Source organism: Pelodiscus sinensis, chromosome 2, assembly GCF_052426305.1.
Source record: "Pelodiscus sinensis isolate ZL-2025 chromosome 2, ASM5242630v1, whole genome shotgun sequence".
Lineage (NCBI taxonomy): Eukaryota > Metazoa > Chordata > Testudines > Trionychidae > Pelodiscus > Pelodiscus sinensis.
The window spans coordinates 145,246,623-145,264,986 of record NC_143053.1 but is presented as its reverse complement, the minus strand read 5'-3'; the positions used below and the strand labels follow the sequence as shown (position 1 = coordinate 145,264,986).

General features: G+C 38.8%; 1 protein-coding gene across 2 annotated transcripts in view; it reads left to right on the top strand.

Moving 5' to 3' along the window:
• Positions 1-16,717, top strand: part of ANKS6 (ankyrin repeat and sterile alpha motif domain containing 6) — a 48,285-nt gene extending 31,568 nt beyond the window's left edge. For both annotated transcript variants that reach the window (XM_075921528.2, XM_075921527.2), the window contains exons 14-17: positions 5,067-5,134; positions 9,975-10,091; positions 11,656-11,752; positions 15,920-16,717. In XM_075921528.2, coding sequence (XP_075777643.2) covers positions 5,067-5,134; positions 9,975-10,091; positions 11,656-11,752; positions 15,920-15,969 — 332 coding nt within the window. In that variant the 3' untranslated portion in view covers positions 15,970-16,717. The remainder of the gene's footprint in view (positions 1-5,066; positions 5,135-9,974; positions 10,092-11,655; positions 11,753-15,919) is intronic.
• Positions 16,718-18,364: the final 1,647 nt, after the last annotated feature.

Sequence of the window (18,364 nt, the reverse complement as noted above, 5' to 3'; positions counted from 1 at the left end):
TACTCATTATGACCTCTAAATCTTTTTCAGTCACTGCTTCCCAGTATAGAATCCCCCATCTTCTAAGTATGGCCTACATTCTTTGTTCCTAGATGAATGTATTTACTTTTGGCTGGATTAAAGTGAATATTGTTTCCTTGTGTCGAGTTTATCAAGTGACCCGTCATCTTAATTATTTACCATTCCCCCAATTTTTTTTGTCATTTTCAAACTTTATCAGTGATGATTTTATGTTTTCTTCAAGATCATTGATAAAAATGTTAAATATCATAGGGCCAAGAACTCATCTCTGCATAACTCCACTAGAATACATCCATTTGATTTTTCTGTGTTTACAGCTAATTTTGAGAACAACTAGTTAGTTTTTAAACCATTTAATGTGTACCTTGTTAATTTTATATAATTCCATTTTTTCCACCAGATTGTTGCTTGATACTAATGCAAATGCCATTCTGAAGTCTAATTATATTATGTCATCACTATTTCTTTTATCAACCACTCTTGTAATCTCATCACAAAAAGGTATCAAGTTATTTTGACAGGAACTATTTTCTGAAAAGCCATTTGGATTTGCATTAATGATGTTAGCCTCCTTTAATTCGTTATTGAGTCCCATATCAGTTGCTCCTGCCTGGAATTAATACCAGGCTTACAAACCTATAATTACCCAGGAAATCCTATGTATCCACTTTAAAAATGTGCACATTAGCTTTCTTCCAGTCTTCTAGAACATCCCCAGTGCTCCAAAAATTATTGAAATTTATTGAAAATCAATGTTTATTGTCCAACAAAATCCTGAGTCCAGTCTTTTAAAACTCTTATGCAATTATCTGGACCTGCTAATTTTAAAATGTCTGATTTCAGTAGCTTTTGTTTAATATCCTCCAGAGATATTAGTGTAACGGAAAGAGTGTTATCATTACCATGTCTTCTATTTTTCCCCAAACACAGAACATGAATATTTACTGAAGATGTTTGACTTTTCTGCATTATTATTGATAATTCTACCATTTCCAGCTTGTAATTGACCAATTGACCATTATTGGGATTCTTTTTGTTTTACAAGCTGCTTCTCATTCTTCTTAATTCTGCTGGCCATAGAATTCTTCTCCTTTTGTTTCTTTGCTTTTCTTGTCAATGTCCTACAGTTCCTAACTTCTGATTTATATTCATTACCCTCAGCTTGTTCCCCCTTTCAAGTCTTTTTTGGTGTTCTTGTATTAATGGGGACAATAAAAAGAAAGTTAAGTGTGAGAAGAAAATAAAGAGAGAAACTTTTGTGAGAGGATTGCAAGTGTCATTATTTAAAGGAATAGGATCTCCAAAGAAAATGATTTTACAGTAATATTGTTTTCATTGTGCAATTCCATCATTTATATTTTTGCAATTTTCAATTTGATTGCCTATTTTTACTTGGCTTCTCAAATTAAATTGTATTTTTTTGTAGAATGGCAGAAAGAAAGCATAGGTCAGGGGCGAGACAAGTCTACAGAAACATCTAAGATAATATGTCCAGTCTAATATCAGGAGAGGTGACTGTTTGTAAAACTTTGCTGATGTAGTTTAAATGTTTAACTGATTGTGATAAAATTTCAAAAGTGTGTTTGACAAAGATTGTTAACTATCAAAGGCTCCAAGTTTTAATTCCTTTGGCTCTTGCAAGGGAAACCCAAACCCATAATTTGAGACTCAGTAATCAGATTCTGTCATGTACTAAGGTCTTTGTCATGCAGGAGAAAGGAAAAGGCTGTAAGGAAGCCACTTACGGCTTCTGTATTTTTAATCTGCCCCAGCCCTAGACTAATGGAGCAGTTGCAAGCTATGATGGACACAAATTGTACAAAACAGCTCAGACACAGCAAAGAGATCAGAACTTGAGCAAGGAGTCTAGCCCCAAATATTTAAAAGCAGATCAGAATAAGATTAGTGCATGGAAAACAGCATTTTATGTAACAAAGCTGCATCTTATGAGAATCAGAAATATGTTTATCTTGACTCTGAAGCTCTGTTTTTAATTTTCAAAGTGCCCTAAAAGAATTTCAAGGAAGGGTCAATCATTTGGAATGACTAATGATTCATTTTTCCAAAAATACATACTTACTGTTTACCTAAGAAGAACAAGCCCTTAAGCATTCAAGTTATTGGAGGTTTGAAATTTATTCTTGATAAATGGAATTATACCATTAGAGTATATCTCACTTGCAGCTCCACGAGAGAGATTTATTTATTTTTCTCAGGTCCAGCTAAGATATAATTAATTATATTTTTCTGAAGCTATTATAATATGTTTTCTGTTTTCTTCGTGACTTTTTGGCTATAATATGGTAGGCTGTTTCTTATGCCATCTTTTAAAACTGAGACATAAAATAAGGCACAGAAGATCTAAGGAAAGTAAGAAAGTTCTTTGATGCTAAGGGAAGCTTGAGGATATTCTGTAGCAGGGATGGGTAATAAGGAGCTCATGGACTGGATGTGGTTCACCAAGGTTAGCCCCTGATGGCCTCCAGATGCTTTATTTACCTGAGTGCCCATCACTCCTGCTTGCTTTGGTTCACCTTTGCTGGCCAAAGGGAGCTGCAGTAAACGGTGACTTGCCCATGCCGCTTCCTACAGCTCCCATTGGCTGAGAACAGCAATCCATGGCCAGTGGGAGGAGCGAGCAGTTGAACCTGTGACTGCTCAGGTAAATAAAGTGTCTGGTGGCCTGCCAAGGACTAAGCCTTGCAAACCAAGTCCAGTCCATGGACCGCTTATTACCTACCTCTGTTCTAGAGCTTATTCAGTAGCTCACTTGACTGGGAGGCAGAAGATGTGAAGTCAAATAGCTCATCTGAATCAGGCAGAGAGAAGATTTGAATCATATTTCCGAGACCTTAAAGGAGAGTGCCTTACTGATCATGCTGTAGAATCACTGAGTCTCTGACTCTGACCCAGTAAATAATTGTGTCTTTATACAAAGTGGAACAACTTCAGAAAGAGCGCTTGAGAGCTATCTAGCCCAGAAGAGCCTGTAACCTGGTGGTTAAGTCACTTATCTAGGAGGAGGAGGGAACTCTAAGTTCAGAAGTGCCTTTTGCAGAGTGGGGATTCTAATGTGAATTTCCCACATCCCAGGCAAGTTCTTTAACCATAGCGCTAAAGCTTATGGTGGACCATCAGACACACACATGCACAGTTTTCTGAAGCTGACCAGATCTTTTGTGAGCAGTAGTGAATATTCAAGTACATAAGAGCCATCATTCTAGGCCAGAGCAGTGCTCCATCTTGCCTACTATCCTTCTGACAGTGGCTAGTATTAGGGTTGTAGAAGAGTAGTTGAATAGTCGATTACCTGATAAGCCTAGGGTCAGTGAAATCCTTAAGTCAGTTACATAACAGAGATTGTGAGGCTACAGATGTATAAAAACTTTCTAGAATCAATCTAAAAAGTTATAGTCCAATAGGCAGTCCGGGTATAGGGTCGGTTGAAGTCTTTCTATGCATTTGCCAGGTTATTCCAAAACAGTATTTGAAAGATCTCTACCTTATGAATTAGATTTTCCCTGTTCAAAATGTATGCAGACTGCAGATGGCAGGATCGGGCCCGGGGCTTTCATCTATAGATCCTTAGGAAGTTGACAAGCCTTTTGTCACAGCAGGGCCCCTCCCCTACCCAGGAAGAATAGACCTTCTTGCCTTGCGGCTAATCTTCTCTTTCCTGTGTAAACACAGGTAAACTCATCACATACATTCACATGAGCCAGTTAGTTGGTATTTAATTAGAATAGAGATAATTAAGTTGAAGACAATAGAGGTATTAATTTCACACAGCATCTTACATTTTTTGATTTCCAGATTAACTGAACCATCCTTATGTATATTATAAAGCAGTTCCTTATCCATATTATAAAGCAGTTAAGCCATGAAAAGGCATTAGCATTTATAAAATGATCTGATTATGTTGTTAAACTTCTGACAAAAATAGATAAATACAGACAAATACACTTAGCATCTATCCTTGATTTCTGTTACTACAAACAAATGGGTTAATGAGTGCTGGTCTAGAGCATCTCTTTGAAGTTCTCATATTAGTAGAATGTCTTGATAACATTTCAGAGCCTCTTGTTAAGTTGTTATGGGTCATACCTAAGTTGACTAGTCTGTCATTGTCACCAGAGTGCACTCCAGAATTCCCAAAGGTGAAGGAATAAACATCATTTAAACTAACCTCAGACATGGCTGGAGAAATGTAAAAGTGAAACAGAAAGATTACATTTATTTCTCCTGCCCTACAAGATATGCATGCAAGTCAATACACTATCATATTCTCCCTTACAGTTAAAGGTTATATCACAGATTATATCCCAGTCTAAGATCATACTCCAATCTCACTCTGTGTACAAACTAGCGTTGTGAATCATCATTAACTTACTGATTAGATTGCATAGATGGAGTACCTTAATAAAAAAGAGACCATTCTAAAGGATAGTTTTCAGTATGTTGAACTTAAGAATAAATATAGCATTAAATAAAAGTGGTTTCCTGGATCAGGATGTGGTGAGAGGAAAAAGAAAAGCAGGGCCACAAAGGTCTCTTTTGTACCCCTTCACCCTGCCACCTCCAGCCAGTATGAGCATTCTGTATTTTGTGCTTTGAATGAACCATCCCTCCCTGTTCTATGACTGGCCAATGAGGGAAATGAATGATAGGGAAAAATAGCTGAACTTCCAGAAGGGTTATTGGAACCTAAGTTGAGAGAGACCGAGAAATCTTAATCACCTAGGCCTTGGAGCTTACTTCCAATTTCTATAATTAAATAATTGAATGTAAAGCATAGTTAAAAGTACAATTAGATGTCTAACACATATAATGTTGCATAGTTGGTTAGGGGATGCGATGTGTTTTCTCCTACAGTATATGTATAAAATAAAGACAGTTTTGTTTTGAAATTTTATATAAGTTGGTTTCTCGAATGTTTGATTTAATTATCTGTATATTGTCATTAGCTAAAATTAAATTTTTTCCTCGTAGGTTACCAGAATTGAATTGTTTTAAACGTTGTTGTTTTTTCTTTTCTGTTATTAAAGATGAGCTGACTAGTATCCTTAAAAAATTGTCACTTGAGAAATATCAGCCTATTTTTGAAGAACAGGAGGTAAGTTGTTTTTTAAAAAAACTTGTGTTTCAGTATTTTATTTCAATTTTTTAGCATGTATCATATCTTTATCTGTATGAAACCTGTATTTTATTATCCAAATGAAATTGGGGCTCTGAGTTCATTACAGCTGTGCAGTTTCCAGTACAATTTACTCTACTGCAGAATTGTAATCTCAAATCTTAATTTTCATTGGAAAAAAAAAGACATGGATTCTTGCTAATATATCTGGTTGCAGCAATAATCAGAAAAATGTGAACCAAACATTAACAGATACAATGATGAGTCTGCATAATAAGGGAGACCGAATGAAACAGCAAATCTGAGGTGTGTGAGCTGCTTCCTTTATCTCAGTTAGATCTCCCTAAATTCTGCCAGTCTGTGGCATGTGCCATTTTTCCTGAATGCCATAAAATTCAACATGTTTGTCATGGAATGTACAAAAAACAGCTGAACTTCCAGAAAGGTTATTGGAACCTAAGTTAAAAGAGACAGAGAAACCCTAATCACCCAGGCCTTGGAGCTTACTTCCAATTTCTATAATTAAATAATTGCATGTAAAGCATAGTTAAAGGTACGACTAGATGTCTAACACGTACAATTTTGCATAGCAGGTCATGGGAGTGAGATGTGTTTTCTCCTACAGTATATGTATAAAATAAAGACAATTTTGTTTTGCAATGTTATATAAGTGGGTTTCTGGAATGATGAACAAACTAAATGTCCAACTTTTTTTTTTTCCCTGCCCTGCTGGTACCTGACAGTAATTCTCTCTTCCTATATATCTGTGCACGCAATGGTGTTAATTGGACTACTTTCTGTACTTTTCTACACTGTTTCATGAAGCCAAAGCTGGAATCCAGTTTACAACCGAAGTGGGTGGAGCCAGTAGTGTGGAGAGGATAGTGCTTGGCCCCAGGATCAGGGCCGGGGACAGGACACTGTGGCCAGATAGGGGCTGGGCCCCAATTGGGGCCTTGTTGTCAGGCTTCATTTTTAAATAAAGTAAAATATTATGTCCAGCACAAAAAAGTTTCAGCATTATCTTTATTAATGGCTGGGGTGGGGAACCATTTTTTCTGATCCACAGAAAAATCAGTTGGGGACCACAGAAGTGAGAAGGGAAAAAAAAGCCTTTCCTAAACCTTCCAACCCTCAGTGATGTGGCCTCCAACTGAAACACCACACTTCCCTGGTGCTTCAGCCTCGGCAGGGTGGGGTGGGGCGGGAAGCCTGAAGTTCAAGGCTTCAGGCCAGATTAACACTTCTGCGATTCCAGGGTTAGTGGATTTTGTGGGCCCCCCGCAGCCTCTGGAGTGGGACCAAAAATGAGGGGTTCAGTATATGGGACAGGGCTGCCAGTGAGTGGGATAGGGATGGGAGTGCAGAATCTGGGCAGGAGATGGGTGCAGAAGGGGCAGAGAGTGCAGGGTCTGGCTGGAAGGTAGGGGCAAGATGTCTGGCAGGAAGTGGGCTGGAATGGGCTGGGGGCAGGATGTCTGGCCAGGGCAAGGGGGCAAGAGTGGGTTGGAGTGACAGGTTGTGTCTGGCTGGGGGGTTGAGTGAGGGGATGGGGGGTCGGGTCTGGGCATGAGGGAGTGGGAGGTACTTACTTGTCTTTGAGCCCCATGCCGATCCCAGGCTCGGCTTCCCACTGCTCCCATTAGCGAGAATTTGGCCAATGGGAGCACAGGGAAAGGCTCCAGATAGCACACTCGCGCACTGCTGTTCCCGCAGCCTGGGAGGGGGAGCGTCTCTTCCCTGCACAGCGAGGCTCGGGCTTTCTCTCTCCTCCAGCTGACCCTGGCAGCAGAAAGCCAGGGCTAGTGCTCCAACCTTCTTACTTGACTAGGCTACAGTGCCAGGCAAAGGGGGCCCGGACCGTTCAGGTCAGTGCTGCTGGGCATCTCCTCGCCTGCCTTACAGAAGTGACACTCGCTGCTGCAGCCCTGTGTGTGGCTGGTGGGGGCAGGAGGAAGGCAGTCTCAAGCTGGGCTTGGGTCTCACTGAAGCAGCTTGGCGCTGGGCTGAGGGTGCAGCCACTTGAGGCATAGCGGAGGATGGGGTGGCGGGCGGCCAGGAACGCGGGACGCCTTGCCCTGCACCTACCACTGCTCCTGGGCCTACTGGCCCAGCAGCCCATGGGTGCCAAGAACAACAGTGGCATAAGCAAGCAGCCCTAGAGCAAGTCGTGCCATCCCCGAACAGTGTTCGGGCCAAGAGACCCATGGGAGGGCCGAGCCTGTGGGACACCAGAGTGATGTGATGACATCACTCTGTCATCCCACAGGAAAAGCTTTTTTATAGAGAGAGAGAGAGATTACCTCACCTGTCTTCTCTCTCCAATATCCTGGGAACAACTTAGCTCTAACACCACTGCAACCAAAATGTTATTGTGTCAGCCGTGGGTGTTCAGCTATGTGCACCCTAAAAATAAGTTATTGTGAGAAATGCAAAAAAATACTGTACATACATTTCTCTCCAAGGCCATAATTCTATAAATTTCATTTACAAATTGCACTTCCATATGCATTTAAGTTTGCACACATGAATAGGCCCACTGAAAGGGACTATTCATGTGCATAAAGGCAATAATGTATTTTCAGGGTCAGTGCCCAAAAATGTAAGTAAATTTTTTGGGCATTATATTTTGCAGAGAGAGTCTGGAGTTAAAGAAAGAAAACAGATAGGTATGAGAGAACTATGTGGCATTTGGGGTTTGTGGAATGTCATTTTCTGTCTTTTAAACCTGTTTTTTTCTCCTAGGGAAATTATTGTGTTTGGTTTATCCAATTATTTAATGAAAACGAAAGCTGTGCTCTGCAAATCTGAGAATGAAGCGATAAATAGGAAAAACAGCACCAGTGCTTCAAAAATTCATAGAAGAAAGAGTATTAATTATAAAATATGCATATGCTGTTTATGTGGAGGTCATATCAATGTGAAAAATGGAAAACACTCATTCTTTCACATGCTTATGAATGCATCAGTTAACTGTATTCCATTTCTCTGGAGCTTTTGCTGACAATTCCATACTCCTTAGCAACGCTAAAGAGCTTCTCTTTTTCTTAAGTCTCCTCCAAGAGAATTATTTCCTTGTACCCCAATGTCTCAAAGTCTATGTCTACACTGCGGAGCTTTTCCAGGATACCAAAAATATCCCGGAAGCACTCTGCCGTGTGCAAAGAACACTTCTGCTTTATTGGAACAGTTTCCAAAAAAGCAGATATGTTCTTTCAGCATTTCTGTATTCCTCATTTTATGAGGAATAAGGGATGTTCTGAAAGAGGAGGTTTTTCTGACATTTGGCCCCGTATAGATGGGCCAAATGTTGAAAAAACCTCTCCCGGAAAAAAAAGTGGAAATAGATATACAAATTGCGCTTCACAATTTTTCCAAAAAAACCCCTGCAGTGTAGGCATAGCCAAAATGTGTAGTTGTCCCCAAAATTACCTACTTCAAAAACTGGGATTGGCAAAATTTAATCATGGGCCACTAGCAGCTTTTGGATATATAAAAATGGCATAATTTTGAAATCCAGCATTTCATCAACAAAGAGGACTGGAAATGAGAATTTTGCCAGTGAGACCTATGAGGGGCCGATATAATGGATTTTTAAGTTGTGTTGCTTTTGTGGTTAGTTTTTCTATTTTAGTTCATTTTAGGAAGTATTTGTTACCTTTAGTGTTTTTCTTTTTGAATCCTGGACAGTTTGATACATGATTACCAAGACGCATGTCTTTATGTGTTGAAGGATGCAAGACGTAGTCCCAATTAAAACACAGTACAAATTCCTAAAATATGTTTTTCTGTAATACGTATGTATAGACTACATGATGGTAACATATAGTCTAAATGTTAGTAGCATCTCACTGTTGTAGTAGCATCTTACTGTAAAAATGAGATTGATAGGTGAGAGAGTGATTGAGAGAGATAAGGAGATGATGTCACCAGATATGATCTCCTACAGGACACAATGTGGTATCTGATGTGATGTTTTGTCCTAAACCATTCCCCTAATCTGGGGTCTAACCCAGTACCTTCTGTTGTACGATACTTAATTGGAAGGCCTGCCATAGGAAGGGAGCAAAACTACCAGTGAAACCAGGCTTTGGTTTATGGCCTAGAATTGATAAATCAGTGACTAATTAATGGTGCCACCTCAAGAAATTATGACACAAAATAGATAAAAGCAAGAAGGCAACTAAAATGTAAAAAGAGAAGTGTTTTAAGGTAAATGCATAAAGACCTCTGAAGGAAAAATAGACATTTGTAAATGTAATTGTTAAATACGAAAACCCCCCTATATTTTCCCCCCTTTGATCTGTGGCTTCAAAGAGTAGAACAGGCTTTAACAATAACTATAATATCCCCGTGAGTCTGGTAGGTCATGTGTTCTGCACGCCCTACCCTTAAAAAGCAGGTTTAATTCAATTTACTCAATGGCACCCAATGTAGCAGGGCAAAGCCAAGATGAAAGTTGTGAGATCCTGGATACCAGACCTATATTCAGGCCACTAAATTATCTGATTCATTTACACAGACCTATCTAGAGATTAATATTATCATGGTCAGTAGAATGAGGAAAAGAAAACTGTTAAACAGTGTTAACAGGGATGAGTTTTGCCTTGACACATCTTTTAGCTGCTTTTTTTTTTTTTTTTTTTTTTTTTGTACAGGCAACTTAACATAGAGTATAAGAGGTGCTAGCAGACTAGGGAAATCAATAGCTTGTATAGAGAAGCTTAGATGTTTCCAGCCTCCATATAGATATATGGATATATTTGAGCAAGAACCAATCTAAACAGTAAATGTATACTTATGTATCTTTTTTTTAAAGGTGGATATGGAGGCCTTCCTCACACTTACTGATGGTGATTTAAAAGAGCTGGGTATTAAGACTGATGGATCTAGGCAGCAAATTCTGGCAGCTATTTCTGAATTGAATGCAGGAAAGGTATGGTTTGAAATAAGGAAAATGATAAACTAGTTTTTCAGATTTCCTTTTATTTCAGATCCAAACAATAGATGCTGAAAACAATACAGTTTTATAAACAAGATATTTAATGCAAATTATTGGAGATAAACAATACTATCTTTCTTTGGGCCGCCTCCATTAATTTCTTCCATGTTCAGTAACTAGACAGTTATTCAGTATTTGTAATCATTAATTTATACTAATAAAAAGTAACTAGTGGTGACTTAAGTATTAATCATATTATAGATCTTTGGCTTTCAACATTTATGATGTTAAGAAAAAGATATGATTTATCCTTATGTAGACTAAAGCTCTGCCTATTAGCTCTTTGGTCTTTCACCTATCATTTTTCTCAGGAATCAGTTTCGTTGTCTTCTCATTTGATATTTACAGTTAGATGGAAATAAGGAGAAAGGCAGAGAAATGAGAATACTTTGCAATGGATTTCTTTAGTCACAGAAAGCTGGTGCATCTCTGCAGCTAACTCTTATGGCTTTTCTCAAGTCTTTCAGATCCAATTTCTATTCTGTCTTGGATCTTTTATACCGGTTTAGGCATATAGGACACAAGATGTTTAATCATGTCTCACTCATTATGAAAGCACCATTTGTAGTTCTTTTATAAGAGTGTTCATTGGCTGTATACACCTTATGTAAATACTTACTGTGCCAGTAGATGGTTTTCCACAATATGTAGCCTAGTTTGTTGGTTTTTCATGATAATAAAATTTGTTGTTACATACTGTACATTATTTTCTTTGTGCAGGTCTTACATCAGCTCTCACTAGGCTCTGTATTTCAGGCTGAATTGTGTCTTGCCCTTAAAGTGAGGACATAGCATCATTGTTATATGTTAAGAATATAGCATGTCCTGTCTAAAGTTACACACTTTTTTTTTTTGGATACAGAATGGATTTTCTGAGAATTCACAAGTAAATCTATAAAGTTTTGGAATGATCTTTCCAGTTCATATATTTCTACAACTTCTTAGGAAGAGCAAATTCTGGAGAAAATCTGTCAGTTTTAGCCCTTTTTGAAAAGCAGTTACAAACCTCCAGCTTTCTCTGAATGTCCTTCACTATGCATAAGAGACATTTATTGTACCTGTTAGAATCAGAGGAATAAATGCCATTTTTTAAAAAATCTGAGCTGTTAGGTAGGGATGTTAAATGGAGTTTAATCAGCTAATTGATTAGTCAGTGGAATTTTCATTGACTAGTTGATAAGGCTGGAGGAGAATTGCAGAGCTGTAGAGGGGTTAGCTCCCAGATCCAGGAGCTAACCCTGCTGCGACTCTGCCTTTTAAATGTATTAAGAGCTGTTAGACTCTTAATACATTTAAAAGACTGAAGAGCAGGGGGGAGTACCAGGCTCTATGTTTGCAGGGCATAATTTTTGTTATGTTAAACTCATTACACTTTCAATATGATTTCCAGGATAGACACACACATTTTCATATTTGTTTTTAACCCTTAGAAAATGCATTATTGAATGAGAAATTTAAGAATGCCTTTTTTTTTTGTTTAAATCGATTTCTTTTACAGGGACGAGAGAGACAGATTTTACAGGAAACCATACACAATTTCCATTCTTCCTTTGAGAGCAGTGTTAGTAATACAAGATCTCCTGGCATTTCTCAGTGTAAGTGTTATTCATATGTTGTCAGATCTACTTCATCCAATTATTCTTAAATCAGGGTAAAGCACAGACTGTGCAAACACGATAGTTAATAATGTGTTTGTTTAAAGATTCCTGCATTTCTGTCACTTTCTGATCTTAGTGGAGATTTCAAAGTAAAAAGACAGAGAATTTGTAAGATTTTTGCATAGGGAGAGTATTTATGAGTTTCTAACACATTAATATGTGTTTGTTTAATTCAAAACTTTAAAAATTGATTATGTATTGCATATTACAATGGGGAATATTTTACATATGAAGTAGATCTCAATCACAGAATGAGATAGCTGGGCTTGTTCCTTGTCTATCCTTAGAATCAGACTAATTTCTTGCCTGTTATGGTCACCAAGTAGGCTAGTTAGTGGAGTCATGGCTACTGGACATATGCTGCATTTTTGCAGTACATGGACATCAATGCTGAGACCTACCTATTACATTCTGGATGGAAAGAAGAGTGGATCATTTGGACATTGCATCTATGTCTACACTACCTTTTTTTTCTCCCTCAGGAGAAGATAAGCAAATCGTGCTCTCCTTTTTGCAGAAGAGGTTTTGCCGCTAAAAAGCCCCGTGTAGACGGGGTCATTTGTTGGAAAAAAACCCTTTTTCGCAAGATCCCTTATTCCTCAAAAAATTAGGTTTACAGGATTTTGCAAAAAAGGTCTTTTTTCTGACAAATGGCCCCGTCTTCATGGGGCTTTTTAGTGGCAAAACCTCTTGCACAAAAAGGATCCGCAGAAGATATGCAAATGAGAGCATGATTTGCATATCTTCTGCTGAAAAATAATGGCTGTGTAGATATAGCCCGAGAGTCAATGTCTCCAGGCCCCACAGAGACTCTGTTTTCAGTACACTGAATTCATGGTTACAGAAACTTTTGGAAGACTAACAGTTACTTCACTTCAATTCAAGGTTAACTGGCCTTACTCATTTGGGGGTGTTTATGATGTTATAGCAGCTCTCTCATTCTTCTATGACTACAGTCTGAAAATGCCAGAGATTTTATGGCAGATTTCAGGTGGAGAGCTGTTCCAAGCTGTAGATTCACAAATGTAGGGAAGGGAATCAATTATTGATTATATGGCTAATTGAATGCAACACAAAACAGATTTGGGGAGGCAAGGCAGGTTGTTCCACCTGTTGCTGTTTAATGGGTTTTTGGAAATATAAACTCAATTGCTGACTGATTGTGTCCTCAGCCACCCTGTGCAATACTTCCTGCTAAGGTTACGGCTTCTGGCAAATATATGTGACATTCACTACAAGAACCTTTGGAAAAGTTGATGTGTATATTATGTTTTTGACAGCCAACCTGATTCATAATAATGTTTATTGTTGAAAGAAAGATTTTTATGTGCTTCAGTTATGTCATCTCTCTGTGAAAACATTGCGTCCTGGAACCTAGCTCACCACACCACACCACAGAGAAACATACATTAACTTACACCTTTACCTTTAAAATTCAGAACATAGGACCAACCTATGGAGGCCCAAATAAGAAGATGCTCTGAGGGGGCAATAGAATAATTTGTCTCTATTAACACTCTAACTTCACTGTAGCACCCCAAAATCTAAGTATCAGAAGGCCTGGCTCCCCTAACAGGCAAAGGATATAAGGCTAAATAAAGTCATTTAACTACTAAAGCAGATATCAAAGATTAGATTTGCCAAATGAATTCCCAGAACCGAGGGCTGATTTATTCTCCCAGATTTCTGCAATCAAAGAGGAAATGAGGATTGAATTTCTAGGCTGGATGTTGCGTTGGGAGAAATAACAGAGAAAAGAGAAAACTGCTTCTTCATTGTGTAAATTTGCTGGACCCAAAAGAGAGAGAAAGTTCCATGAGAGTTAAAGAAGCATCTGAAAAAGTTGAGGAAGGAAATCTTATTCTCTTTTTACAAACCTGGATGAATTACTTGTTAAAATTCATGTCTGTGAAAGAGATGAAAGTAGATTTACCCCACTGTGGGCTGGTAACTGATCCAGGCATTTCATTATGAACTTTTGCCATTACCAAAAAAGAGTTTATTGTGAAAAAAGGCTAGAGAGCACTCCGAGTCTTTACTCCAACTCCACAATCTTCAGTATCTCCTAGATCTTCTGCTCTAACATTTAAAAAGAGAAGGGAATTGAGTAAAATTAAAGCAGCAATTTCCTTGCAGCCTCTAGCATTAGATTTTCACAGTGAGAGTCTCTAAGGAAGGGAAAACCACACTCCGGATATAGATCCAAAGCTCTATCATGCAGAAAAAGTCTCTGGGAGCAACTGTTGAAGAGCTGGTGAAAAAATAATGGCAGACATTGAAACTAAAGTAAAGGTGAGTGAGAGAAGGAAAGAAGGCCCTTCTCTAATAGAAGTGGAGTCAAGGGACTTAGATACCCGAAGAATAATTGAAGATCGACTAAAAAAGATGTAAATGAAAGGTTGAACATTCACTATGATTATGGTGAAAAGGAAAGATTGTGAAGTTCAGTTTAATTGTGGTAACCAATTAGCAGTAACTGTTCTCCCCCCCCCCCCCCCGCCCTCTCTCTTTCTTTGGCTAGGACTAAAATGCAAGGGTAAGTTGGAAAAATAAATGCAATTTGCAATACGTAAATTTCATAACTTTTACTGTTGAAAGAAGCTTTTCCAAAATTTGGCGCATCTACATGGCACCGAATTTCGGAAAAAAGTGCTCTTTAGTCACATCCTTTATTCCTCGTAAAACGAGGTTTACAGGAATGGCGAAAGAATGCGTTCGGTTTTTTTATAAATTTTTCTGAAAAAGCAGACGTGTTCCTTGGGCACAGTGCAGTCTAGACGTAGCCTCTCTCTCACAGTAAACTAAAGCTTTTAAGAGACCAGAGTGTTAAATAGAATTTTGTTAGAGAGGAAGAAGGGAAAGAGAGACTCCCCCCCCTTAGCGATGGCAAAGATTGGAGAAAATAGTGTGTGTGGAGGGATCTTTAGGAAGTTTGTGTAACTTGTTTTGTAATTCAGAAGGATAGGCTTTCCTCCTCGGGGTAAGTAATGAGATCTTGTTGGTGAAGAATTTAACTCACTTGGATTTCAAGGGACAAGCAGGACATCTATTCATAGAGGCGATGTCTAGTCGACACGCCTTTTTTGAAAGTATCTTTTTTGAAAGTAAACAACAAGAAGATTTTTTGAAAAAGCAGCTCGCTTTTTCGAAAGAGAGTCTAGGCACTCTCTTTTGAAAAAGCCCTGTTTTCATGCAAGAGTGCCTTTTTTTAAAGATGACTTTCGAAAAAAGGCGTTTTTCCTTGAAGGGTGTGCCTAGACTGCAGGGCTTTTTTTCGAAAAAACTGTACCTGCGTCTAGACTACCGCTGCGTTCTGTCGACAGTAAATCGAAAGGATGCGGTGGTTTTGTCAATGGCGGTAAACCTCATTTTACAAGGAATAACACCTTTTTTCAAAAGTCATCTTTCGAAAAAAGTCGCTATTGCATGAAAACGGATTTTTCGAAAGTGAGCGTTTAGTCTTTCGAAAATGCGAATCACTTTTTTGAAAAATCTTGTTGTCTAGATGCTCTTTTTCGAAAGAGGCGTGAAGTCTGGACATAGCCGTAGAATGAAGTAAATCTTTTGATTTACTGTCGACAGAATGCAGCGGTAGTCTAGAGGCAGGCACAGTTTTTTTTGAAAAAAAGGCCACTTAAAAAAAAACCAAACTTGTAGTCTAGACACACCCAGAGAGAGGATAGGGGGTTGGTGTTTAGCAAAGAATGTAATTCATTGGGGGCTGATTTATATGTTATTTTGACTTTTCATGTTAGGATTCAAAATTAGAAATATTTATGGCATTTATCCAGAGGAGAGAACTGGGGAGAAAGCGAGGGGCTTGATAGAAAAGGGAAACAACTCTGAAAGCTTACAAGCAGAAATCATGCCATAGTCAAGTACAGTTACAGGGTCTTTTCTCCTTCCTCTTGATATCGAGTCGTAGGATCAAGTTGACCACTAATGGAATCAGGTGCAGTAACACTGAAGTCAGGAATTTTGTGCCTGTTTGCATAAATGATGAATGTGGTCCATTTTGTTTAAAATATTGCTCTGACTGTTAGTGAAGCCTGTGGTGGGCACTACCAAAAACATATAATACACTATATTTCTCTTTCTTTGTAGCACCTGGATACTGGATAAAAGCACAGGAATCTGCACCTACCAGGAAGTAGCCCCTGGATAAAGATGTTTTAAAGCCGGGGGCATGGAAGATTGAGCTTAAGTGCAGAGAAGAAAATTTATAAAACTAGGTGCTAACCACAGTGTCTCAGTACAAAGTGTGCAGGAGATGCTTCAGTAACATCTTTATGGCACCAGTCAAGCAAAGTATCCCTTTAACTTTGAGAATTAATACTTCTTCTGACTTTAAGGGGACAAGTCAGAGTTAGAGTTAAGCAAATGGTTAAGTGTTTTGCTGGTTTAGGGTCTGTAGGAGCAAGGCAAGATTTAATAATGACATAAGATGATATATAGGTCACCTTCAGAAGTACCGTTTTGAAGAGCTCACTCACAGAAGTCTTGAGAAGACACAATCAAGCACGACAGGAATGCAGGAAGCAAAAAAAAAAAAAAGCCAAAAAGTAAATGTGGAACTCTCTAAATCGACAAGTCACTACAGAATGTTACGTCTCTACAAGGGTTGGAGGCCAGGTTATAAGATTGACTAGTTTTGTGAAAGGGCATAGAAAGGAAGAATATTGATGCATATATAGCTAACTAAAACATATTTGATTTAATCAATACTAAAAGGAGTAGGACAACAATAAATACAGGTATGCTGATAAAATATATTATATTGTAAATATAAAAATATCACTAGGAAAATTCATAATCTGTCACCAATATTTACCCAGAATTAATGTAAAAATGAGACTTTTTAAATTGGTGATGTTTTGTTTGTCATTAAAATAATCGAACGGACATTTGTAGTATCTGCTTTTGATTAACAGACATCCCAACAGGTAACAAAACAATTTCAATATGTATATTTCAATTGCTTTTATAACAATGAATGCTGAAAGGATTAGCACTAGAATTATGCATGGAGCTGGTTTTCAGTGTTGAGCAAAAGTGTGTTTTTAAACAATTAATACAAGCCATCATAAATTACTCAAGTTAGTTTTCTCCTTTCTTAAATCTGCAAGTGACAGATGTTCACGCTCATATTGAATCTAGCCAATGGTGCAGTTTTGAAGGTACAAATATAGCTAAGTTCCAACAGAACTTGCTCAAAGCATTAATTCATAGGACAGAGCTTTAACTAGTTCTTTGCTTACATAAAGAGGGCATAGAATCCTTATTGGTTTGCTGAAAACTGGTATTTTAGTGTAGTGTAAGTGCCACAGATTAGTACTCCTAGATACTTTGGTTACTGATGCCTGGCTCTGGGGTCCCAGTGGGGATCTTTTTAAACTGCTCTGCCCCTAGGTGGAGGCTGGGTATAGTGTGTGAAGGGCATTGAAATTATTGCTGGTGAAAAGCATGTTTGAGAATAGTTGCAGGAAGGGAGAGGGGATACACACAGGGCCCTGTAAAGATCAGGGTGGCTGTGCCCTACCTTCTCTGCTACCCACGTATTTTACTTCTGCCAGACTCTGGCAGGTTTGACAGCATCTTTGGTAATTGCTCTTCACATCAGGTTATATGACCTGATGTTCCAAGTGCGGGAAGAGGTAGCCAGCAAATTTGTATGCTATAGTTAGTCATCCTCTAGGAATTTTATAGGGACTACCACTAGGGTTGTTAAATATCGACTAATTGAATAGTTGTTGCGTTTTGTATCGACTATTTTTTTTGTCGATAGGCTGCCTCCACCTTTGAAGGTGTTGCTACACTATAAAGACAAAAGTGCCATGTGGAGCCTGGGGTCAACTGGCTGCGACGAGCCTGGTGGCAGGCTCCTTGCAGTGTTTCAAAGCAGCAGCGCTGCGTGGAGTCTGGGGTCAGCAGGGGAGTCCCCAGCTGATCCTTGGTTCCATGCTGCACTGCTGCTTTGAAATGCTGCGTGCAGCCTTGGGACACCCCAGCTGGCCCCAGGCTGCATGTGGTGTTTCAAAATAGCAGCACCGCATGGAGCCCAGGGTCTGGCCCAGGCTCCAAGTGGTGCTGCTGCTTTGAAGTACCCTCTCTTACTCTCTCTTCTTCCCCCCACTTGCTGCTTCTTTCTGATGGAGGCAGCAAGGAGGGGGAAAAGTGATTAGTTGACTAATTGACTAGTCCTTCACATCCCTAACTACCACTTCAGTTCACATAGGTCACAAAACAGTCATCATCTAATAAAGACTTTCATTATTGATCTGTCCTGGATTTGACCAATCGTTCAGAAAGACGTGTATCATTCTCTTCCATGACTCTGGTTCTCCTTTCTATCCTGTTTATGGGAAGGATTTTGTAAACTCGGCTTGTGTTATTCCCCTGGTAGAAATGAAGCTGTCAGAGTTTCGTAAGTAAAAAAAATAAAAAATAAAAAATATTTTTTGCTTTCACTCTAGAATTATGGGTTCAGCTAAGCTCTAGCTTCTAACTCTTGGCAGTGCCGTAACAGCAAGTAGCAGGAGTGTAATGTTA